Source organism: Lepidochelys olivacea, assembly GCF_965140295.1.
Source record: "Lepidochelys olivacea isolate rLepOli2 genome assembly, chromosome: 4".
In the NCBI taxonomy this organism is placed as follows: Eukaryota; Metazoa; Chordata; order Testudines; family Cheloniidae; genus Lepidochelys; species Lepidochelys olivacea.
In genome coordinates, this window is record NC_140414.1 from 79,470,443 (window position 1) to 79,493,539 (window position 23,097).

At 37.8% G+C, this 23,097-nt stretch overlaps 1 protein-coding gene across 7 annotated transcripts in view; it reads left to right on the forward strand.

Annotated features, from left to right (window-relative positions):
* The window catches only part of CEP44 (centrosomal protein 44), a 49,086-nt gene that overhangs the window by 13,859 nt on the left and 12,130 nt on the right, over positions 1-23,097 (forward strand). For 2 of the 7 annotated variants that reach the window (XM_084627551.1, XM_084627555.1), the window contains exons 3-10: positions 3,760-3,910; positions 7,700-7,870; positions 9,612-9,719; positions 12,395-12,526; positions 13,019-13,228; positions 19,510-19,585; positions 21,847-21,974; positions 22,237-22,274. In XM_084627551.1, the coding sequence (XP_084483677.1) occupies positions 3,760-3,910; positions 7,700-7,870; positions 9,612-9,719; positions 12,395-12,526; positions 13,019-13,228; positions 19,510-19,585; positions 21,847-21,974; positions 22,237-22,274 (1,014 nt within the window). The remainder of the gene's footprint in view (positions 1-3,759; positions 3,911-7,699; positions 7,871-9,611; positions 9,720-12,394; positions 12,527-13,018; positions 13,229-19,509; positions 19,586-21,846; positions 21,975-22,236; positions 22,275-23,097) is intronic. The other 5 variants (XM_084627553.1, XM_084627556.1, XM_084627554.1 and 2 more) reach the window with 3 other exon arrangements.

A 23,097-nucleotide genomic window follows, 5' to 3' on the forward strand; every position in this document is an offset into this window, starting at 1 on the left:
GGACACGAACGAGCAGGCATCTGACTTGTCTTGGGCTCAACAGTTAAAGCATAGTCCAGTGGCCTGACATAAGTACATCTGGTGCCTCGTTACTGAGTGTTTAGCATGTATATGTAGTACCGACAAAACATGTGGACTGCCCTTGCTCCATCATTGGCCCCTTGGTACCTGGTGTGCAGGTACCATCTGTACTGGCACTTAAAGCATATATTTTACAGAGTGATCTAACTGTAGGATTAGTAACAGTGTCAGTGAGGATGCTGATAGCTAAGCCACCAGTTAATGAGTCATCAGTACAGCAAATGAAGGAGGTATCTCCAGTACCAACATCATCCCCTGCCCAAATAGGGAAAATACAGCAGAGCCAGAGCACTCCTTAAAGGATGGCCTTCTCGCCCCTTTTTGAAAGAAGTATACTCCTTCTCTTGATCCTCATTGAGACTCAGTCGGGAATCCTTTCCTGTATAGCTACTCTCTCCCACTTGGGTAGCACAATATCATCAGGAAGCAACCTGGGAGTCACAGGGAACATCTGTCTTGGTACACCCATCCCCGAACCTATACCCTTATCAGCCTTGGCCCTGCTGGATACCTCTGCATATGCAGTCATATTCTCATAAGCCTGTAATTTCTTCCCTTTCTAAAGTTAGACTGCCCTTCCCAAAGAGGCAGTATAGACCAACTTAAGCAGGCCAGCTATTGCAGCCTCAGATACAGAGACAGGAGGAGGAGGAAAATTATATGGAACAACATCTACAAGGGAAGGAACAACTTTTCCCTGCTTTAATTTCCTCATCCTTCCCCTAGGAGGCAGTAAGAACTCATTGGATAGCTTCAGGGTGTTCCAGGACTTCATCAAGCATATGGAAAAGACTCTGGAGATATTTCTGGAAGTGGTACAAGAGAAATATGACAAGCTTCTGGAGAGCTTGCACTCTTCCATACCTGGCAGGCAAGCAATGCTGACAAATGAGGAGTTGTTGTAGCCTGCAGAAGACCTTTGGCAGACTCCAGCCACACTCAAGTGTTCAGACAGAAGGAACAAAGTCTCTTCATATGCCTACTTAGATAGGGCTGTCCCATAACCATTGTTTAAGTAGGACTCCTTCTACCTACTTCTAAGCAAATGGACAACTGCTTGTTAGTCACCAAAAGTGGACAATCACTTGAAGAAAGGTTACTGTACCTTCAAGACACATTCTCCGAGATGCATTGTCCACCTGGATTCCATGACCTACCTTCCTTTCTGGCTATTACAGAATCCCTGCTCCTCCAGGTTTGTGCATTGGTGAAGGAATCTGAGGGATGGTTGGGCTAATTGCCTTTTATGCCCTTGAATGGATGGAAGCACACTTCTAGGGCATATATGTGGCCTCAATTGATGCTGATCAAAAGAATCCAATCTCATGTGTATGGTGTTCATGTGCACCAACAGTAGAGTCTGTGGGCAACAAATCTTCAAAAGACACAGTTTATCTAAGGTAAGTAACCATTTTTTTAATAGAAGCCCAAAAATTGTAACAAAGGTATTGTAGCTAGATGGGTTCTTTGAATTATTACTAGACCTCAAGATTGGTCAATGGATTAAATAAGCAAATGGAAAGTAATAGAGAATTTAGGCTTGTTTTAATAAATAGGTGAGTATTTGCAAGTGTTTATGCCTCTTTGTGGCCATAATCCCTTCTGAAAAGTCTTAAATTCCATCAGTTTTCAGGCTGAGTGCATATGACTTCAATAAGACTGGCCTTTAATGTATTGATGAAGGAATAGTCCTTTTTGAAACACTTTTGTTGCCCACATAACCGTGTTTTGGGTATTGCGAGTAGTAGAATTCTTGATTACAGTAATTCTTTAATGAAACTGAAGGCAATTCATGTTAGTCTCACTATGATATTCCATTATTGCATTCTGCTTTTGTCTTTGTCGCTGCAATAGTAACTTTCTTTAATTTCAGGTAGGAGGGTATTCCAGTTACACAATGCTGATAATAGGGCTTCATTAATTCATTGCCTTTGGCCTCCTGCTCATCCACAAAAGGACTCAAACGAGAGAGAGAGAGACTATAAGATGTCTGTGTATCTGCCTCTAGTCTTTGTGGTTTGCTGAAGCTGCAAAAAATATAAGAACTGAATAACAAAATGCAGTTTAATTACGGGTGTTAAGCAGAGCTTGAAAAATTTACCAGACCCCTATTATCTGAAGTGTAATCCAGATAGAAGGTAACAGCAAAGGATACACATCAGTGAGAATCAGGGCAAAGTGTTTTCAGTCTGGGTGGAAATCTGGCTTCATTGGATTAGCACCAAAGAACTGGAATGATATAAAGACACAAAACAAAAATAAAAATATTCAGAGACACTATAAAATACTTATTACAATAATAATCACAGATACAAAGGCTGAATTTAGGTAAAGGTGAAGGACTATATTTCAGTTTCTGAGTACCGTCTTTCTTTTCTTTTCCAGTATTTAAATGGTAGGTCTAGATTTCTACACAAAATCTGTTTGCACAAGAGGTTTTCACTGTTCATTGTGTCAGTTTATAAAGTGTGGCAGTAAAATCATGGACCATAGCTCAGAATAGTTTTGTTTAATTTAAAATCTATACTTTGTCCCAACAAGCTCAACACCAGTTCTTTGTGTGTGTGTTGCATATTTGGATTGGTTTGGTGGAAAATGGGAATAGGTACTGAAAAAGCAATTAAATTGGGTAAAAGTGTCCGTATTCAAGGTCAGGTAAAAGTGGTAATTTACACTCTACTAAACACTGGTCTTCGAACACCATATATGAGTGTCTTTTTCTATGAGGAATTAGTGTGGCTTATGAAATAAATTGCATAATATGTGCCTTGAATGTCCATTTTATAACTTTGAGAGTTTTTTAGATCTATTCTTTTCAGGAATTGTCTTTTCCAGAAGTAGTAAAAATCTCACTCTCTCTATTAAAATTTTGTTTATACCAGGGCTCTATTTCATATAGAGGAGCGCATTAAACTTCATATTCAATTACTTATGGGATATAAATTTAGGATTATATGCTCCCCACAGTGCATAGTAAAATGCCTGCTGATTCCCTAGGAAGTTTGTAGAGGAATCAAGACAATGATGTGGCCATTAGTTTGTAACTAAACGTTTGGCTATTTTGTTCAGTGCATTATTGTCACATTTACTTCCCAGTGACAAGATCTGCTCCCATTTGGGCCACTGTTATTTCTGCCCTTTGTTTCTTTTCTTTCCCATCCTTCCTCTTCTCCGTCTTTGTGAGCCCTCGGTTTTCTCTGCATTTCCTTCTGTTCAGCAACTTCCAGTTTCAGACCCAGTGTGCTTCACTCCCTCCTATTTCTGCATTTCATCTGCTAAAATGCTCAATATAAAATACTTTAATGTTGACAGTGAAGTATCATTGTATCATTTTAGAGTTGAAACTCCAGTATGATTCATAGGGAGAGAGGAGTGAGAGTCAATTTCAGGCTGTCTTCAGACTCAGGCAAACTTCACTGAATCAGGTGACCTTCTAAACATGAACCATGTTTTTATCTCTGAAGCCAAGAGAGCTAGAAACTTACTTAAAAAGAAAAAAAGAAAAAAAAAAAAGGGTGGGGTGGGGGAAGGAAGCTGAGCTTCGACACAGTTTAGATACATCTTGTGGGCCACACAGATATACCTTACAGGTTGTATGTTTGACACCACTGGTTTATACTGATTGTTGAGTATTTACTTCCATTTACTGTGCAAAATACTTCTCCTTTTTTTCCCCAGCAGTTTTGTAAAGGGTGATGCAGCTGCGTTTTTACCCATCATCAGTTATTCCTTCACATCCTTCTCAACTTACATAGCAGAACTTTTGGTGGAATCTGATGTAGAGCTCACGGCTAAAAGCGATTTGCGTTTTATTGAAGCTATCTATAAGGTATCTAACTTTATGTTCATTGAACAAGAAAAGCAGTTTTTAAGTATGACCTGATACTTACATGGCCAAACATTTAATATGCGTCTCTGCTGGCTAATAGAATAATTTTGGAAATGGAAATATTGGTGACACAATCATTTGGTAACTCCTGCACAAGAGGTTTGTCTAAACTTAGCTGTGTTGATTTGTAAAGCATATTCAATGTGTCTTTTGCTTGGTGTCTAGAGTCAAGATTTCAGAAGAGCCATGACCTGTATGTGGCAGGTCCAAATTTTGATTTATAACTTAATGAAAACAGTGAAGGTTGATATTAGCTCAACTTTACTCTTTAGCTGATACTATTATTGTTTGTATTATTGTAGTTGCTAAGCCCGCCAGTCATGGACTAGGACTCATTGTGCTGGATCCTGTACAGACAGAGAACAAAAAGACAATCCCTGCCCCAAAGAGCTTACACCAAAGTGTAAGACAAGCGACAACAAATAGGTACAGGCAGATTGATAGAATACAGGGGAAAAAATGAGACAGTAGTGGTCAGAATGAGAAGCTGTGGTATCAACATATCAGAAGCCTAGCCAGTGTCAAGTTATTAGCAAATACTGTGAAATATTTTTCTATTAAATGACATCTTAAATCAACAGACTGTAGATATGTAAGCTTACCTGAAACATTCATTGTGCAATGTATTATGCTGCCTAAAGTTGACTGAGTGTGTGTCTTATTGCCACTGAGGAAATTAAAACCAATTCTAAGTGTTCATTTTGCAAACAACTGTTCTTGAGTTGTTCTTATGATGTACCTTTCACACTGGTGTCTATAACTAAGCTACATGAAAATTTGATCTTTTTGATACTTCCCCAGTAATCTCATCAAGAGAATTAGAAATTCTGTACAATCTTAATATTAAAGATACATTAGATTTAAAAATCTAAGAATTACTTGCATCATATCCCGATTATTTTACTGTTGATCTAGTTTATAATAATTGGAGAAATTACAATTTGCTACTTAAAGTTGTTTTATATCAATCCTCATGGTGAGTATTGAGTAGAGGGAATAATGCCAAACTCTGTGGCTGGAGGGAAGTATGGGTTAGAGAATACATTGTGTAGGAAAAAATGTGCACCATAGGTTACAATAACATAAGGAATATTTAAGAGTTGCTATTTCATATATAAAAACACATTTCACTCTTACATGCTAATTAAATGAAAGTGAGCTGGCTAAAGCTCAGCACAGACAAGAATGAGAAGATGATGTTGGCTGCAGGAAGCAATTGGAGGAGAGGATGGATGTAATATTGGTTTCCTTGCTTGAAAGAGTGTCTGCCATGAGCTAACTTGGTTTGCAACTATGGATGATTTTGGACACCCTCCCTCCCCATGGTTGCAGTGAGGTGATTCTATAGTACTAAACCAGTCAACTTATTACAATCTGGTTCTGACTAAGAGGTTATGAATTCTCCTTTTGAAGACAGACCTTGCCACTGTTACCCACATCTGTTACTGTAAGATTAGACTTTTGCAATAGACTGTACTTGGTGCTACACCTTAAAAGAGTTTGCAGGCTGAAACTGGTGCAGAACACAATAGTGGGTCATTATTGAGCAGAACATCTCATTAGGAGCATGTGACACCAGTTCATTGAGATCTGTGCTGTCTGTCTGGTCTCCAGTTAGTTTAAGGTGTTGGCTATGATCTCTAAAGTCCTAAATGGCCTGCAATCTGCATATCTTGGGGATCCCTTTTTTCCCAGTGGCATACTGCCACGGTTGCAGTCAGCTGTGGTGCACAAGTGGGATTTCAACTTATAAAAAGATGGGGGGTTGTGTGTGAGACGTTGTGTGTGGGCTCCATGGCTCTGGAAGTTGCTCCCTCACCTTGGTCCAAAATAGTTTGATTTTGGGTAATCCTATGGGCTTTCCTCTGGCTTTTGGAGTGTGTTGAGGGTATACTCCTTACATTATGAAGGGATGAAAAGGAGCTTTTTTATAGGTGCCTGGCCAGTTCTTTTCTGATTGACTGCTTAATGCTTCTGGTGTTACTAACTGAGGGTGTCTCTTCACTGCAGCTGGGACCGTACTTCCTTCTTCAGGTAGACAGTAGGTTAGCACACTAAAAGTATCAGTACTTGGGTGGCTAGCCCTATTGCTGCCCATGCTGCTGCTGCAGCCACACTGCTATTTTTAGGATGCTTGCTTGAGCAGAGCTAGCAAGTATCGGTCTACCTGAAAACATGCTTTCAGCTGCAGTGTACATGTACCCTGAGAGCTAGGCTGTTAAGCCTGTAAATGCATCCTCTTTTTATATTTTTATTCTTTTAAAATTGAAATAAAATCTGAACAGCAGTTATTAATTTTAACTTTGTCTTATATGGTTAGGTAATAAATATTGTAATGTAATTTGTTGCTAGCTGGTTTGTTAATGTGTGTTTCAGTTTAATCTAAAGATTGTACACAAAAATCTTCCCATCAAGTTTGTGTTCATAATGTTCTATTAATGAATATCCAAGATTTCTAACCTTTAGATCTTGATTCAAACTGAATCAAACTATCAGCTGTTTTTACAAGAGTTTTTTTTCCCCCTCATGGAATTGAATAGACTAATTTGTCAAGTTATTTTTTTGAAAATTTCTTTATAGTTTTAAACCTTCCAAATTTTAAGTCATCATGTTTTAAACATAAATATGAAAATTTACAGGGATTTCTGCTTGTTATATACAGACTGCAGTATAGGTTTTTCACTGGTACAGAGTGTAATTATCCTTAAATTACCCTATAAATATGTCGTATACCTGGGTTAAAAGTAGGTGTGTGGTGCCATCTTAGTTAAGACACTTTACAAAGGTGTGGGTTGTTTTTTTGTTGTTGGGTATTTTTGCTTTTTTGGGGGGTGGGGGGCTGGGGGTCTTTTGTTGTGAGGGGAAAATACTCAAATGTAGGTTTTTAGCTGGGTAGAGATGTGCTGCCCATTTTAACATTAAGTAAAAATATGGTTTCAATTCTCATATTCCTGTAAGTGTCAGTTATTGTTGAAATAAACATCATACTGATATCAATAGATTAAGAATAAAAATATTTGACTTTTGCAGAGCTTTATATTTAATCCAAAGAGGTTCACAAAAATCCTTTTGTCAGATTTTTTAAGGTGTTTTGTGAAATTCTGCTTTTTTGTTATAGCAATGCACTTCACTACATAACACTACACTTCGTATCTATGATTCTGTACATTTTCTAATTATAAGGGGATTTAAGCGCTATAATAGGTTTGTATGGGAGGTTGTAGAATCCCCGTAATTGGAAATTTTTTAAAACAAGCCAGACAAACACCTGTCATGGATGGTCTAGGTTTACTTGGTTCTGCCTCAGTGCAGGGGGCTGGATTTGGTGACTAATTGAGGTCCCTTCCAGGCCTTCACTTCTATGATTTTATGATTCTCTCTCTCTAGAGCTGAAACAAATAAAACTGTTTTTACTGTGCATTCTTATTTCTGGAACTCTCCAAAACTTTCTTCCAAACTTGCTTAGTTATTTAGACATGTATTATGTTTGGTATTTGTATTTGCTTTTGTTTTTTAAGGAGTGATTTGATTTAAGAGTGCCTGTTAGATTGGCATATGATGGGAGTTCCAATTATGGGGGCAGCTTAGAATATACAAAGACCAACATGTGAAAAGATTCACTGGTAAAAGCAAAGGGGGCAAAAGGGGCAATTGTGCAAAAATATAGTTTCTACAGAACAGAGAATATACAGAGGTTTGGGAAACTAATTAAGTTTTACTCTCTTGCAGCTACTTCGAGATCAGTTTCAATACAAACCAGTTTTAACAAAACAGCAGTTTCTCCAGTGTGGCTTTGCAGAAAGGAAAATACAGATTGTTTGTGACATTATCAGTGCTGTGATGAAAAAGCATAAGGAATTAAGTAATATGAATAAGGTACTGAGCAGGGTGACTGAGCAGGTGATACTTCAGATATGATTTACAGTTTTTGAGAAAAAGATTAACTATATTTTGTAACATATTTCAGTTCAAATGTTGCTTTAACTAGAAAAAGAACTATGATAATGATCACTGAAGTTAGAATAGGGAGGAAAACTGTAAATCGGAGTCCATCCCCTTACAAATTCAGTATGTACTCTCCCAATATGGATTCTCAAACTTCATTGCACTGTGACCCCCTTCTGACAAGAAAAATTACTATACGACCCCAGGAGGGGGGACCAAAGTCTGAGCCCGCTCAAACCCCGCCATCCTGTGTGTGTGTAGGGGGGAACATAGCCAAAGGGCTTCAGCCAAAGGGTGGCAGGAGCCCTGTAACCTGAGCCCCATCACCCAGGGTTGAAGCCCTCAGATTTTGGCTTCAGCCCCACATAGTGGGACTCGGGCTCCAGCAAGTCTAACGCCAGCCTTGGCAACCCATTAAAATGGGGTTGCGATCCAGTTTCAGAACCACTGACATAGACATATTAACATTTTGTAGTGAACATAGAAAATTTCAAGCAAAGATAAACAAATTCATGCCTATTAACAATAAGTTTCATGTACTCTGTTACGCTTCTGGATGTAGTGAGAATACCATTGCAAAACAGTTCATTGTACTTCTGGAACAACTGTTAAGGTAGATAGGAACAAAAATTGAACATTTGCTCGTTTGGAGTGGGGATTTTTTTTTTTTTTTTTTTTTTAATTTTCTGAAAAATGTGACACTAACAGTACAGTGTTCGAAAACAAACTTTTAAGTCCAAGCATTTGCAACAAATTGTGTGGCTATATATTCTTACTGCTTGTATGTGAGTTTTAGTTGGATTTCACAATACACATTTTGGGTCTTATTTATATATAGATCTTAATATATATTGATTTAGTATTAGGGCAAGTAAGAAATCTAACATATCATTTGATACTGGGTGTATGGGCAAGTTCCTTTCAGAAAAGAAATTTGAAACTTGCTCCTCTCTCCTACGAATTTGTAGGATATAGATAGTGGTGGCCAAAGTGCAGCTCGCGGAGCCCTCCATTGCCCCCCGGTCCCATTCTCTGCCTACCAGACTGGGGGGGACAGGAAGAGCTCGGGGCTTCTGCCCAATGGGGAAGGAAGGGTCTCGGGGCTTCAGCCCCACAGGAGGCACCTGCCTCCCACAGAGCAGAATTCCTTAGCCCCACCACACTGCTGCAGAGCAGGAGCCCTGTAGGGCTGAAGCTCTGAACCCTGGCAGGCACGCCCGGCTCTTGAACTTCTGAAGATTATCACATGTGGCTTGGAGGATCAGTAAGTTTGGCCACTCCTGATATAGATAATCATTGCATGTAACACTAGCGTTAAGAAGTTCTATTCTATGCATTTGTAACTTGTGACCCTTATTGCTATAAGGATATATTTTTCTACATTTTTTTTTTAAAAAATTCAGTGTTAAATACCTTACAAATATTTTTTTCTTTTATATCCATGATCAGGCTAGACTCAGCTTCATATGTGCAAAATGTGGTTTGTACATTAGATTCATTTTCAGGTGTTTGATTTATCCACTATTAGCATTCTTAATTTTATATTTTTTTCTATTTTTGGTCAACATTTTATCATGAAAAAATCTAAATGTGTTTCATATGTATGATATACAATCGGATCATATAGTGATAATTTTTAACAGTTTATTTCAGGGGGAAAATGACTGCTAATGTGGGTTTTTTGTTTATTTTGAAGGCCAAATCTCAAACAAGAAAAAAAAACAGGTCTTTAAAATCTGAGTCACAGGCAAATTGTGAGAAACTTCTTGCTGTTCCTGTTTGCAGGACTGCGATTTCTCAGCAGGTATGAAATAGAAAATTGTTTGCTTTTTTATGTATACAGTTTAAAGTTCTTTGACACTGGTGATATTAACAAATCAGATTAGGGCTGATCTGCAGTTGTTCAGCAAGCCAGTACCTTCCTAGAATGTAAGCTTTCACTTAAAATAAACAAAAACAAAAACTTCAGTTGTGAAGATAAGTGTAAAAACAAGATGGAAACAGATGTAAAGAGTGGCTCTGAGAAATGTGCTCTGCTTCAGTTCACACTGAAGTCTAATGATGGTATTTAAAGTATCATTATAATTTAACTGTTCTATTGGTGATCAAATTGCAAGAAAGGAGAGGCATAAACATAATCTATTGATGGTGGGAAGAACTTGGGCTGTGAATGTAGTCTGAACTCTTTCCAATCTGACCGTAGGTAATGCTACAATAATCTGTCATCAGAAATACTTTTTGATATTCTGCCAAAATCTGAAAATGTCTCTTCATAACACATTTCTCATTTCTCAGTACTGTATGTTTGATCTACTAGCCTCTGCTACTGAGGGAGGCAAAGAGCTTTTACTCTTATTCTTTGCCATAGAGGCAGCAAAGTTACACCCTGCAGAACTTTACAGAACTGTAATTGCTTAGTAAATCCAGACAGTCTCTGCTCAATGCCAGAACATAGCACCACTAGCTGTTAAAATCTGTCCCTGTCACAAAGATTACCTGCTTCTGGTGTGATTTACCACCTGGCCATACCCTTTCTGGATGATAAAGTAGAATGGGGAACATGTGGGACTCCTATGGACAGATAATCCACATCTGCTTTGAAGAGAGGAATCTATCAGCCGCACTAAAATATGCATTAATCAACTAGCATTGAAGAAACCATTGATTGATGATTGCAACTCTGCAAACCGTTGACCATTAGTTACCTCCCTTTTTAAAGCATGCTAATTGAGAAGCTAGCAGAGAAGTCTCCAGATCTACCTTTCAGCTGCCAGTGTTCTGGGTCCTTTTCATTTCAGCTTTTGGCCAGTGCATAATACAGGAAAAGAGCTTATTGCTATGGACAGGAGTAGGTCTTCTATCATAGACAAGAGAAATTGATTCCTATTCATTTTGCTAAATTTCTTGTGACACTTGATACTATTGATCACCCAGTACACCTGTCCAGTCTCCAAGAGATTTCAGGGGAAAATGGAAGTACTCTAAAATGGCTCAGATTCTTATCGTGCTGAAATCAGAAGGTCATCATGGACACCTGCTCTTCCACTTCCAAAGCCATCACCTCTGGAGTCCCACAGTGCACATGATTCTTCCCTTTATTATCCTGTCACCAATAGGAAGCCATCAAGGGAATGTGTACACTGCAATTAGACACCTGTAGCTGACTGGGTCTCTGGCCAATGGACTGTTTAATTATGGTGTAGACATTTGGGCTTGGGCAGCAGACTGAGCTCTGGGACTCTCCCACCTTGTAGGATTCTAGAGCCTGGGTTCCAGCCTGAGCCCAAATATCTACACTGCAACTAAACAGCCCCTTGGCCCAATCCCTGCAAACCTGAGCCAGGTGGTACGAGCCAGCTGCTCGTACCACCTGGCTTTAAATTGCGCTATAGACATACCCTGAGAGATTTCTTAAAACAGGCTGAAGTGCAGGTAGTACATGAATGACACCTCAAGTTCCCTTCCAGCCATATGTTTCTATGATATGTATAATGACAGGTTTCAGAGTAGCAGCCGTGTTAGTCTGTATTCGCAAAAAGAAAAGGAGTACTTGTGGCACCTTAGAGACTAACAAATGCCACAAGGTGCCACAAGTACTCCTTTTCTTTTTATGATATGTATGTGACTTCCACACTCGATTATTGTAACTTGTACCTTGTAATGAAGCCACGCAGCCTGAAAAAGTTCAACTGATATAAAATGCAAAAGTTCATTTGCTTAGCAGTGCACATTACCATGAGCACGTCACTTTGGTGTTCTGCTTTTTCCACTGGCTTCCCACTGATTAGAGTACAGTTCAAGGTCTGTGTCCCCTTCATGAGCCTGGACCTAGCTACCAGTGAGCGTGCCCTTCCCTCCACAACTGTGACTTCCCATGACTTCTAAGTTCCGTTGGAACAATAAAATTCTTAAGCAGTAGAGTGAGAGACTTGTGAGCCTTTGAAGTCAGAACATTCAGAGGAGTAGGGCTTACACAATGGAACTCTTGTGAGAAGTAAGAGACCTTGCTGTGCTCAGAAAGAAATGTAAAACTCATCTTTTGACTTGGCTTTTCCTCAGTAAGTCTACCTAGGGGAAAAAAAAATAAACAAAACCACCTAATCAAGCTATTTTTCTAGAGGAAAAGGAGAGATGTTTCTGACTTTAAATATGTGGGAGGCAATAGTGGTGATGAGCCATATGATTCTGAAAAGATTATCAAGGATCACTTTGTTTTTGTTTTAACAGTTTAAAATAGGGATCGGCAACCTTTGTCACAGCCCGTCAGGTTTGTTTACCTGCAGCGTCCACACGTTCGGCCGATAGCAGTTCCAGGCCAATGGGGGCTGCGGGAAATGGTGCAGGCCAAGGGATGTGCTGGCCACTTGGGTGTATCGATAAAAGCAAAATAATTAAATGCAGAACATTGTACATTTAGTTGTCAAGAATGTTTTTGTTGTAATAAATCGTACATGTGGATTATTGTTTTTACATACAAAGAAACCTCAAGTGGAACGTCACCCAGATAATGAAGTTAATGTGCATGTCTATGAGACCGCCATTCCAGTAGATGGAGATAGCGAAGAAGAATCCTGTGTATCTGATGATGTTTTGGAAGTTGTGTGTGAACAAGTAAGAATTTGAATTTTAAAATGTAGAGTTTGGTATGATAGCCTAAGTGGCTTCCAAACATCTTTTTTGATTTTTCTCAAAATTAAACTTGATCTATAAGCATATAATACATGTGTAAAGAACATTGGTAGTACAATTGTACTACTTGTTAAGAGGAGAAGAGGTACAACAAACCTGTGGGAATAGTCATATTGGTTGGTCTTGTCTTGATTATTATTTCAGTATAAAGCACCCCCAGTTGCCCCACAACTTCAGAGTCAGCTGGCTGGTTTCTGGCAAGTGTCTCTAATATGCAAACTTTTTGCATAAAGCAGTTCACAGCAATTTCTGAAGGTAAAAGCATTCATACTGTGACTCATCACAATGGTTGACATGAACAGTTTTTCTTCCCCGCTAGGTCAACACTTCTGCACAAGTCTATATCACGTCTGTCCAATTGTATTTATGCCTAAAATTAGAGAAAGTAAAATCTATTATTGTCCTTATTTCAAGGCCACAGAAGATCATAGTCAAATGGAGCTGCTAAAGAGCCAGCTTGCTGATTGCCAAGAAAAACTTCATAAGCTAAGTTGGATGGAAGATAAACTACATATTTTAGAAGAGAGACTTCAAGGGAAGGTGATTATAGATGAGAAGGACTGGAATAATCTCCTAAGCCGGGTCTTGCTCCTTGAAACAGAACTGATGTTGCAGTCAAAAAAGGTATATTTTTACCATAAAGCTTCTATTTTATTAGGGAGGTAGAATCTGTAGCAGGGTGGATTGATTTTAAATTGGAGGTTTTAATCATATTTAGCATTTGTATGCTATTTGCCTAAAGAAAGGATGATTCTTATTGGTTGGTATAACCATCAAAATATGTTGTTTTGTACCTAAGTATGTAGAACCTTAGAGTTACGAACATCAGAGTTACGAACTGACCAGTCAACCACACCCCTCACTTGGAACCAGAAGTACACAATCAGGCAGCAGCAGAGACACCCCACCCCACAAAAAAGCAAATACAGTACAGTAATGTGCTAAACGTAAACAACAAAAAAAAGGACAGTTTAAAAAAATATTGACAAGGTAAGGAAATTATTTCTGTGCTTGTTTCATTTAAATTAAGATGGTTAAAAGCAGCATTTTTCTTCTGCATAGTAAGGTTTCAAAGCTGTATTAAGTCAATATTCAGTTGTAAACTTTTGAAAGAACAACCATAACGTTTTGTTCAGAGTTGTGAACATTTCTCGAGGGGGTTCGTAACTCTGATGTTCTACTGTGTAGCCTTTACACTGTGTAGCCTAGTAGTACTTTTGCTAAACAGGGAAATACACTGTATCTATGCACATTTAAGCAATTATAAAGCTTGACATACATTTATTCAAATTCTTAATTTTTACTACTTTGTTAGAAAATGGTGAATGAGGCAATTCTTTTCTACAAGATTAATTTTTTTACTTGTGATTTGCATCAAGATACATGTAGATGAAAATTGTAATGCAATTCAAAATATACTAAAACAGCATTCAAAATTTGTTTGCTAGAAAAGAAGTACTTCAGAAAAAAAGTAAATTTTTTTTTATCAAAACCTGTTTTGCATTTAAAACTGAATTGTGAAACAAAGGACATTGTGATAAATGAAGGGTGGGGGTAGTTTGCTTTTATGGACACCCAGCCAGCCAGTTAGCTATAAGATCCCTCTTGATGGCTGTTCTCAACTTACTTTACCTGTAAAGGGTTAACAGAGTTCCTCAGGTAAAGGAAAAGGAGTGGGCACCTGACCAAAAGAGTCAATGGGAGGGCTAGAACTTTTTAAAAGGGGGGGGTGGGACGGGACGGGACGGACCTGACCTTCCCTTTCTTTGTGTGTTGTGCCCCTCCGGGAAAGAGGGGAACAGAGGGCAGCAGGAATGCTGTGTAAGGCTTGAACCAGACATAAAAATTCATCTTCCATACCTAGAAGAAATTATTGAACAGAGCATGTTTAAATAGATGCAATTAGGGTTGTTTTGTTTTTTGGCTTGTGGATTTCCTCTGTGCTAACCCCAGATGCTTTTGTTTGCTTGTACCCTTTAAGCTGAACCCCCAAGAAAACTATTTTGGGTGCTTAATTTTTGTAATTGTTTCTTTTAAGATCTAGCAAAAAGCCTAAGTTCCAGATGTATTTTTTTTCCTTTTTGTTTTAAATAAAATTTACCTTTTTTTAAGAATCAGGATTGGATTTTTGGTGTCCTAAGAGGTTTGTGCATGTTGTTTGATTAGCTGGTAGCCACAGCTAATTTCCTTTGTTTTCTTTCTCAGCTCTTTTGGGGGAGAGGAAGGGCTTGAGGGTATCCCACAGGGAGGAATTCCCAAGTGCTCCTTCCTGGGTTCATAGGGTTGTTTTTTGGTAGTTGTTTTTTTTTTGCATTTAGTGGTGGTGGCTTTTACCGAGCCAAGGTCAGAGAAAAGCTGTAACCGTGGGAGTTTAATGCAAGCCTGGAGTCGCATGTATTAATTTTTAGAATCCTTGCAGGTTCCTACCTTCTGCACTCAAAGTGACAGAGTGGGGATTTAGCAGACGTATTATCTATAGTTATCTATATCTATTATCTATGGTATATCTGATTGTTTCATAGACTCGTAGAGTACGTCTACACTGTAATAAAAGACCCATGCCACAGCTGCAGGGCAGGGTCTGTTTACTTGGGCTTGCGGGACTTGGTTTATGGGCCTGTAGAATTGCTGCATAGATGTCCGGGCTCGGGCTGGAGGCTGGGTCTGGGGCAAGGATCTTACCACTCGGCCCCCAGCCTGACCCCCAGTGTCTATGCAGCAGTTTTATAGTTCCGTAGTCTGAGCCCTGCGAGGTTGAGTCAGCTGACCCGGCCCAGCCATAGGTGTTTAATTGTGTATAGACATATCCAGAGATTCTGGTCACTGTGTCCTTCAAGATTTTAGAGCTAGTAGATCTCATCCTCACACCTTGTTTTTATTTGTACATTGGAAGAGAAAAGCAAAGAGTTTCTTCTTCTTCAACTTACTTCTAATGACCTAGTGATTAAACTGAAATTGTTGAATAAATTGAAATGGAAAGAGTGCTCTTTCTGTACTTACAGAAGAGATTACTGCTGTCAAAAGCTAGGTTAGCATTTCAACATATTAAATGGTTCCTGGTGACTCGCACCACTTCAGTGGCTTGACTTTCTTGACAACTTCAGCAACAAACACATGCTGCTTAAATACTACCTTTTCATTCAATTTAAATGATTTAAATAGACTTTAGTAAGGTTAAGCCTGATGTAGGTTTTCGTAATTTCAAATTTCATTGTCAATAGGTTTATTTTTAAAAAGAAAAATGTATTTAATTTAAATTTTAAAATGGTTTTGATTAAAAAAAAACATTTTGTCTACTCTGATCTATACTAATATTTAGCAATTAGAATATCTACTATTTGTAAGGTGATGTGTTGCCATGATCACATGACAAAATTTTAAACAAGGCAGAAACCTCAATTTCCTCATGAGCCCGCTATTCCTCCTCTTTCCCAATTGCGCTCTCTCCCCCTTCCGGGGCCCCCTGTTTCCCTCTCATCCAAAAAAAAGTTAGTGGCTTATTACTGAAAAGTGCACAGCTATTTCTTCAGGACTTGTGGAACAGCACTGTGCATTGTAATGGAGTTTCCCAGAAGGAGCCTGCAGACCCTGAGGGAACTACAGAAATAGCTCTGCAGTTTATCAATGATAGCCACTGTGTGAGTATGTGGTACTAATACATTTACTGAAGGAATGCAATTACAGTTTGAGTGGTTGCTATTGTGTTATGAAAAAAATCAGCCTGCTTAGTGGCACGTGGTTTTTCTCTTACTCTGTCTCATCATACCCAGTTGGATTTTCTCCCTGTTACTGTAATAATTTATATGAGACAGCCAAAGTACCATTGATGAAGCTGGATACTATTTAATTTCCCAAGGCAAGGTATATCATATTTTGAAAATAGAGAATCTTTTTACAAGAACTTCTTGAAAAGGTTAGACTTTCATTCTGTTTAGCATTATCTGGTTTCACACTAGACATCTTCATTTCTGATTGTAGAAAAATGCACTATTTCATATCTTCAGGCACAGCATCTAGAAACTAGATGCAAAATTAAGAATGAGAATTCAGCAGATGGTTTACTCAGTACTGTGGGAAACTTGCTTCATTCATTGGGCAAGTTTCTAATTGATCATCATCTTATTGATTTCTGATTTAGTGGTTGGCATTTCTCCAATTCTTTCACTCCTTGTTGGTGACATCAGGTAAACTTTCTAAATGCACATGAGATTTAGTGACGTCACTATACTGGGTATGTTTAACATGCCACAGCAAATCAGCATTTTTCCTCAAAGGAATGTATTTTTTTTTTTAACTTTAAAAGCTTTTGAGAGGTAGGGTGTGTGGGTGTGTTTATAAAAATAAACATATTGAAAAAGTTTATATACATCTAATGCTAGTTTTCACAGCACAGTATATTTGTGAATATGTGTTCAGGATCTTCCTGTAATGCTGTAAATTACAGTCCTCAAAATACTTCAGTTATTGTGAAAAGCTGTCCAAAAGTTGAAAATCTTTGCAAAAAAATACTTAACTGATGATGCAGTGTCTTGCAGAAGTGTTAGAATGTTGTCAGTCACACTATTTTGTTTGGTTGTAGAAAGTTGTAGATGTCCTTGGTGTTATAAACATATAATATGGTTCTCATTATACATTTATTGAAAACGCATTGTTTATCTAAAAGAGATTGGGTGGGGGATAAATGAGGAAAACTGCCATCTCTCCATGGTGTTTCAAGATGCTCACTTAATAAAATGTAAAAGAAAATTCAATGGCTCAAAGGATGAATATGGAGCTTTTCAATTCTAGATCATGTCTGAATTTGTCTCAGGTCAGTAGTGACTGAAATGTGATACCATCCGATGTCTATTAATCAGTCATTGTGGATGAATTTGGTCTTATTTCTCAGTGTCTGTCCAAATTGCACAGCCATTGTTAACAGTTTGTTACCCTTGCTAGCGCTCTCAGGAAGCCAAGGATTGGATGAGCATAAAGAGAATTGCCCTGTCTTTCACAGGTCACTTGTTGAGGCACATTGTGGTGGAAACAGTGTGAAAAAGCTGGCCCTCAACTAGCCCAGCTGTATCCGTTCTGTGGCTTGATAAATGCCTTCTAATCTGGAACTTTTCAATACCACTAAACCCAGTTAAAACAATAGATAAATATAGATAAATATTCATTATTTTGCACTGTACTGTGGATTAGACTAGCCTGATATTTATTTGCCACTTAAATATTTTAACAGTAGTACCGTTTTTGAAAACTTCTAACCAGATTGTTTCTTTTTAGCCTAAACTATTGTTGTAAGAGCAGGAGTACACAAAAACAAGTTTGATTTTCGTTTGTGTGCACCATGGTTGCTTATTTTTCAGTACAGTAGGATCTGGTTCTTGAAACTGTCTTTTGAGAAGCTTTGAAATCTCAAAATAATGTGAACATTTTTAAGATCAGGCCCATGCCATCGTCAAATCAGCGGCAACACACATTGCACTGAGAATACCTGTAAGCTCTCAAGGCAGCTGCAATGGAAGGGATTGGGGAGAGGAAGCCAGTCCAAACTTCTCCCAACTTTGAGGGCAGTAATTACTGTTTGCCCACCCCCAAATGCCCTGGGAGGGGGTAGGAAAGACAGCCCATGCAGAACTTGGGACCCTCACCCCGCCCCCTCAGGGTAATAGCCTTCTGCTGCTAGTTAATGTAGTTAGCCCAGTAGCTCAAGTGGTAGATTTCTGTGTTGTAGTACTGAATGTTCAGAGTTCAAACCTTGCTGATCACTCACAATGGTGGGGGGCATGTTTTTCTTGGGGGTGGGGTTATACTTTTCCTTTAAATCAAACTAGGAAATTACATACAAAAATCTAGATTAAAAGTTGGCACTGCAACCTTAATTCTGCTCCTTGTACGTTCACTTTATGATACAGACTTCAATTACATGATCATATGCTATTTTTCTACAGGACCCCTACATCTTTAGTGTACAAGATGGATGCTAGCAGGCAGAATTAAGGTTGCATTGACAGCAGTAAATCTGGCACTTGCTAACTTTTGAGTTCTTGACTTGTAACCAAAATAATGTTGTTTAATGAAGTTTTCGTATTAGAATATATGTGGCTCTTAGAATGTACATTTTACATGTGCACACACCCTACTCCATAAATTCATATGGTGCATTATTGAAATGAAAACAGTTCTAGTCCCAGAGGGTTTTCACAAGGGTGGGGGCATCCATCTGCATCGATTAGCTTGCAAGATCCGGGTCTAAAATAGACAAACATAAGTTCATGTTTCTGAAAGGAAAAACAATAACTTTTGATGGTCAAGGAAAAACTCTAAAACTAACTTTTTATTTTCTTAGCAAATTAATCCTGAAGAAGAAAATATAGGATTAATATTGACAATGTCTAATTTTAGATAATCAAGTTTGAAAATTTTAGCTAAAATACCCACATGGCTCATGATACAAATGATGAGAAAAACAAATTTTATACAATCAAATCCAGCAATAGACCTCCAATCAGCTACCAGAGAGTCAGAGGAGCAGAGCACTTGCTGCCACCTGTAATCAGTCATTCAGAGCTGTTGATGCACAGTGTTTTAATAAACACCACTCTGTCTGATCAATCACACCTGGATTGTTAGGCATTCCACTGTGAAACTTTTGGGCTCAGATTTTACAGCAAAGTTGGTATTTCAAAAGACAAAATGCTTTAATGAAATGACCATTTTTTATGACATAAAGGGGTATACTAATATAAAGGGTAAATTTTGCATGCTTTACTCATAGGAGTAATCACATAAAGCTACTTCCAAATGCTAGAAAAGTGTGGTCAGTACTGTACATAGATATGCATATGTTCACTATTTGATTATAATTCTCAATTATAATCAATTTTTTTTGTAAATGGCAAAAACAATTATTGTTTCAGAGTGACTTATCTACAGAATTTAACAATATGAGTGAAGACCATACCTCTAGTAGGAATATGACTCCAGTTTCTCCTGGTGAGTGTTTGCAATGCTCTTTACTGAAATGGTTTTCTTTTAAGTAGCTTTTGCTAACCTTGCATAAAACTGTGTCACAGTTAGGATTTTAAGTTGTTTAAATGGATACTGTCAACTTGAAATATAGTTAGTTTTTTTGTTTGTTTGTTTAAGTTCAGCTGTTTCAGGTACGAGTCAGCCCCTGAAATCACCTTGTTAGTTTTGGGGCTTTTATGTACATTTCCTATTTGATAAAATGTGATGTGTTTTCTCCCCTCTCCTGTGTTGCTGTGTCTGTCCTCACAAAGATAATCAATTATTAGAGAAAAATATTTCTTTCTTTTTGTTTATAGTAAGCTCAAAAAAAGTCCTGGGACACACACACGTGATTTTTTTTTTTTTTTAGTTGATATTCAGAGACCCAGATTATCCTTTTTTTCCCTTTAACAAACTGTAGAATACTAGTAAAAGTAGTGGGTAGTGGCCAAGTAAATTTCTGAAAGTGTACACGGCAAGCTTTTGAAGTTAACTAATTCCTAAATACAAAGGGACCCAGAAGAAAGTAACACTAAGTATCTTCTCAGGTAAATACCCCCCTCTGGGCAGCCCCATCACTGAGGCCAGGGAAGTAGTGGTACAAATGTGGAAAACTGAATCGAATTTTTCACTCACTCTCCTACTTAGACTTCATCCATATTGCCTCTCAAACTGTGGTTTGCCTTGCCACTCACCCAAGTCTGATCCATCCTTAGTTTCCTAATTCTCCCACTTAGTCTTATCTGGTAATATACACTTAAAGCACTGAGATGCGCCTACAACTTAAACTTCCCCTTAAAGTGTTCTGTGCAGGAATATATATTACCCAGCATGTTTATGGTACTGTCTGTAGTTCCATAGTAGCAGCCGTGTTAGTCTGTATCCGTAAAAAGAAAAGGAGTACTTGTGGCACCTTAGAGACTAACAAATTTATTAAGAGCATAAGCTTTCGTGAGCTACAGCTCACTTCATCGCTCACAAAAGCTTATGCTCTAATAAATTTGTTAGTCTCTAAGGTGCCACAAGTACTCCTTTGTCTGTAGTTTAAAATCTTTCTCAAGTCAAAATCATATTTTTAATGAGTCATAGCCTTAATTAATTTACATAATTTTTGTAGACAGCAGAGTAAAGATAGGATTGTCTCTGACTGTGATGCCTGGTAAGTGAAGTGGCAAACTAAATCTTATACACCATTTACCTCTGTAGTATTTTTCTAGATTGTCCTACATATCAAGCTTGCTCTAATACCCACAATTGTTTTGTCAGAATATGTAAATTTGTGTTAGTGGGCTATATAAGTTTGAATTTATTTACCTTATCACATGATATAGATCAGCTGCCATCTGGAGCTTTTGAGATCCACTGCTAAATAGTGCCGTTTACAATGTTGTTTTCTGAATGCAGGACTCAGGACTTGTAACCTGGATCCATAGACTGTAGCTTTAATTAAAAAACCAAAGCCAAAAAAACAAACCCCACCTTTTTTTAAATGGGAATTTTTGCTTTCCTCAGGAACACAGGTTTTTAAAATAGTTACATTTTTTTTAAAAATGCTAGGATAGCATCAGGCTTTTCCTGATACAAAGGGTAGGGATTTTCTAATGTGTTTGATATGTTGCCCTAGCTCTGCTCCTATTGAAACTGGCACTTACTGCTGTACAAACATTTAAAGCCTGGCTCTGCTGAATGAATACTAGCCCTAGATTATTGGAAACTGACTACATTTTTGTTTGTATTTCAGTTGTTTATACTGTAAATCACTTACTGAACAGAAGAATTAAAAACATGTTTGGAAAAGCTTTTCATGTTATAGTAAAATATGTTTACAAAGATAATTACTATATTGCTTAAACTTTTTTTTTAAGTTTAAAAGATCCCACAGCTGTATGAGACAAGTGGTTTATAGTAAGAAAACAAATGTGAGCTGTCTGAAATTATTATTGAATGTTTTGCCTAGTAATTGTACTTGCCTAAGTGTTTCAATTGACCATAATCATGACAAATGCAACATTCCTGGATAATCTTTGTTAGAATTTCTTTTTTGTCTGCATCATACTGAGCATACTCTGTTCATGTTATTTTAAAAGAATATGAGAAACCCATCTTGGACCTTTACCAGTAGCCTTTTTCTTTCTAAACAATGCATTCTCTTCTGTTATTACATACTGTAAATCAAACTGTTCGATAGCTGACCCTGCTGCAAGAGAGCAAAAAGGCAAAACCTAAAAATGAATATTTCTCCACAGATATTGAGAGGAAGGAGGAGATGCCAGAGAGTCTTCATCAGTCGTCTGGATACAGTTCACTATTATCCACAGACCCATCTCCCAAAGCCGCAACCATTAATTATCATGGTTTGACAGAGATTTCAAAGGTAAGTAAAACTGGCAAATGCTTAGTTGATTTCCTTTCTAAGGTCAAGAGAACAAGTAAGCATTAGTTTTCGTTGTATATACTACTGGCAAAAAACAGCAGAACTATGCAAAACTTCATCTAGGTCTGTCTCATAAAAATCCTTTTGATATGTAAACAGTGCTTAAAGTAATTTTTTTGCATGAATTCTCCAGGTTAAAAGTCCATTTCTGAAGATTGTTGGCTTTGAAGAATTGCCTAAATATGTTGCTTTTCAATTGCAGGAGACAACAAGACAAAGAATGGAAAGGATAAGTAAAATGTAAGTAATAGAAAAGGGCAGCAGGAATTCATTTCCCAGTAGGGAATTGTACTGGACTAAGGCATATATAGAATGTGCATATGTGTTCCAAACCTCAAAGGTCTCTACATCAGGTGTGGCATTTCCTTATGACTCCACTGGATAATAAATCCACTTACAGTTCTGTGTTTGTGGGATGAGTCACTGTTTTGGTTTTTAACAAGCAATATAATGCATTCTTAATGGTATTAACTAGGGATTAAAGAGTGTTTAGAATTTGGTTGACAACTAATAGGAGTATTATCTGTCTTTTGATAAGAGTTTACTGGAACTACATAACATTTGTGTTCAAACTTTGAGGTGAAATATTAAATGAAAAGAGGTAGGCCAGTTTCAGGCCAGGCATCACATAAAGATACCTCAGAATAATAAGCAGAATCTACTGCTGGTTCTGAGATTTATAATGAAAATTTGCAGGTAGAAATAACTCATTACACTTGCTGAAGTAAAATAAAATGCATCATCACAGTGCAACTGTTATTCAACAAGATTTCTGTATCATACAAATGAATTACTTCAGGAAGCTGAAGTCATTAATCTTGTCTGCCACTTCGCAAAAACCTAAGCTCTCTGATGGTGACAGCCTTTTTAAAGCTAATTTGAGATCTACAAAGTGTCAATTATCTCCTCCATTAACTTTATTTTTGTGAATTTTGTGCCTTCTCTATGTATATTTTTTTTAAATGTCTCTCAAATAACAGCAAATCTAATAGCCTGACCAATGTAAAAACAAACAAACAAAAAGTCAGGAATGCTGCTTTGTTACTTTAGCTTTATTAATTAG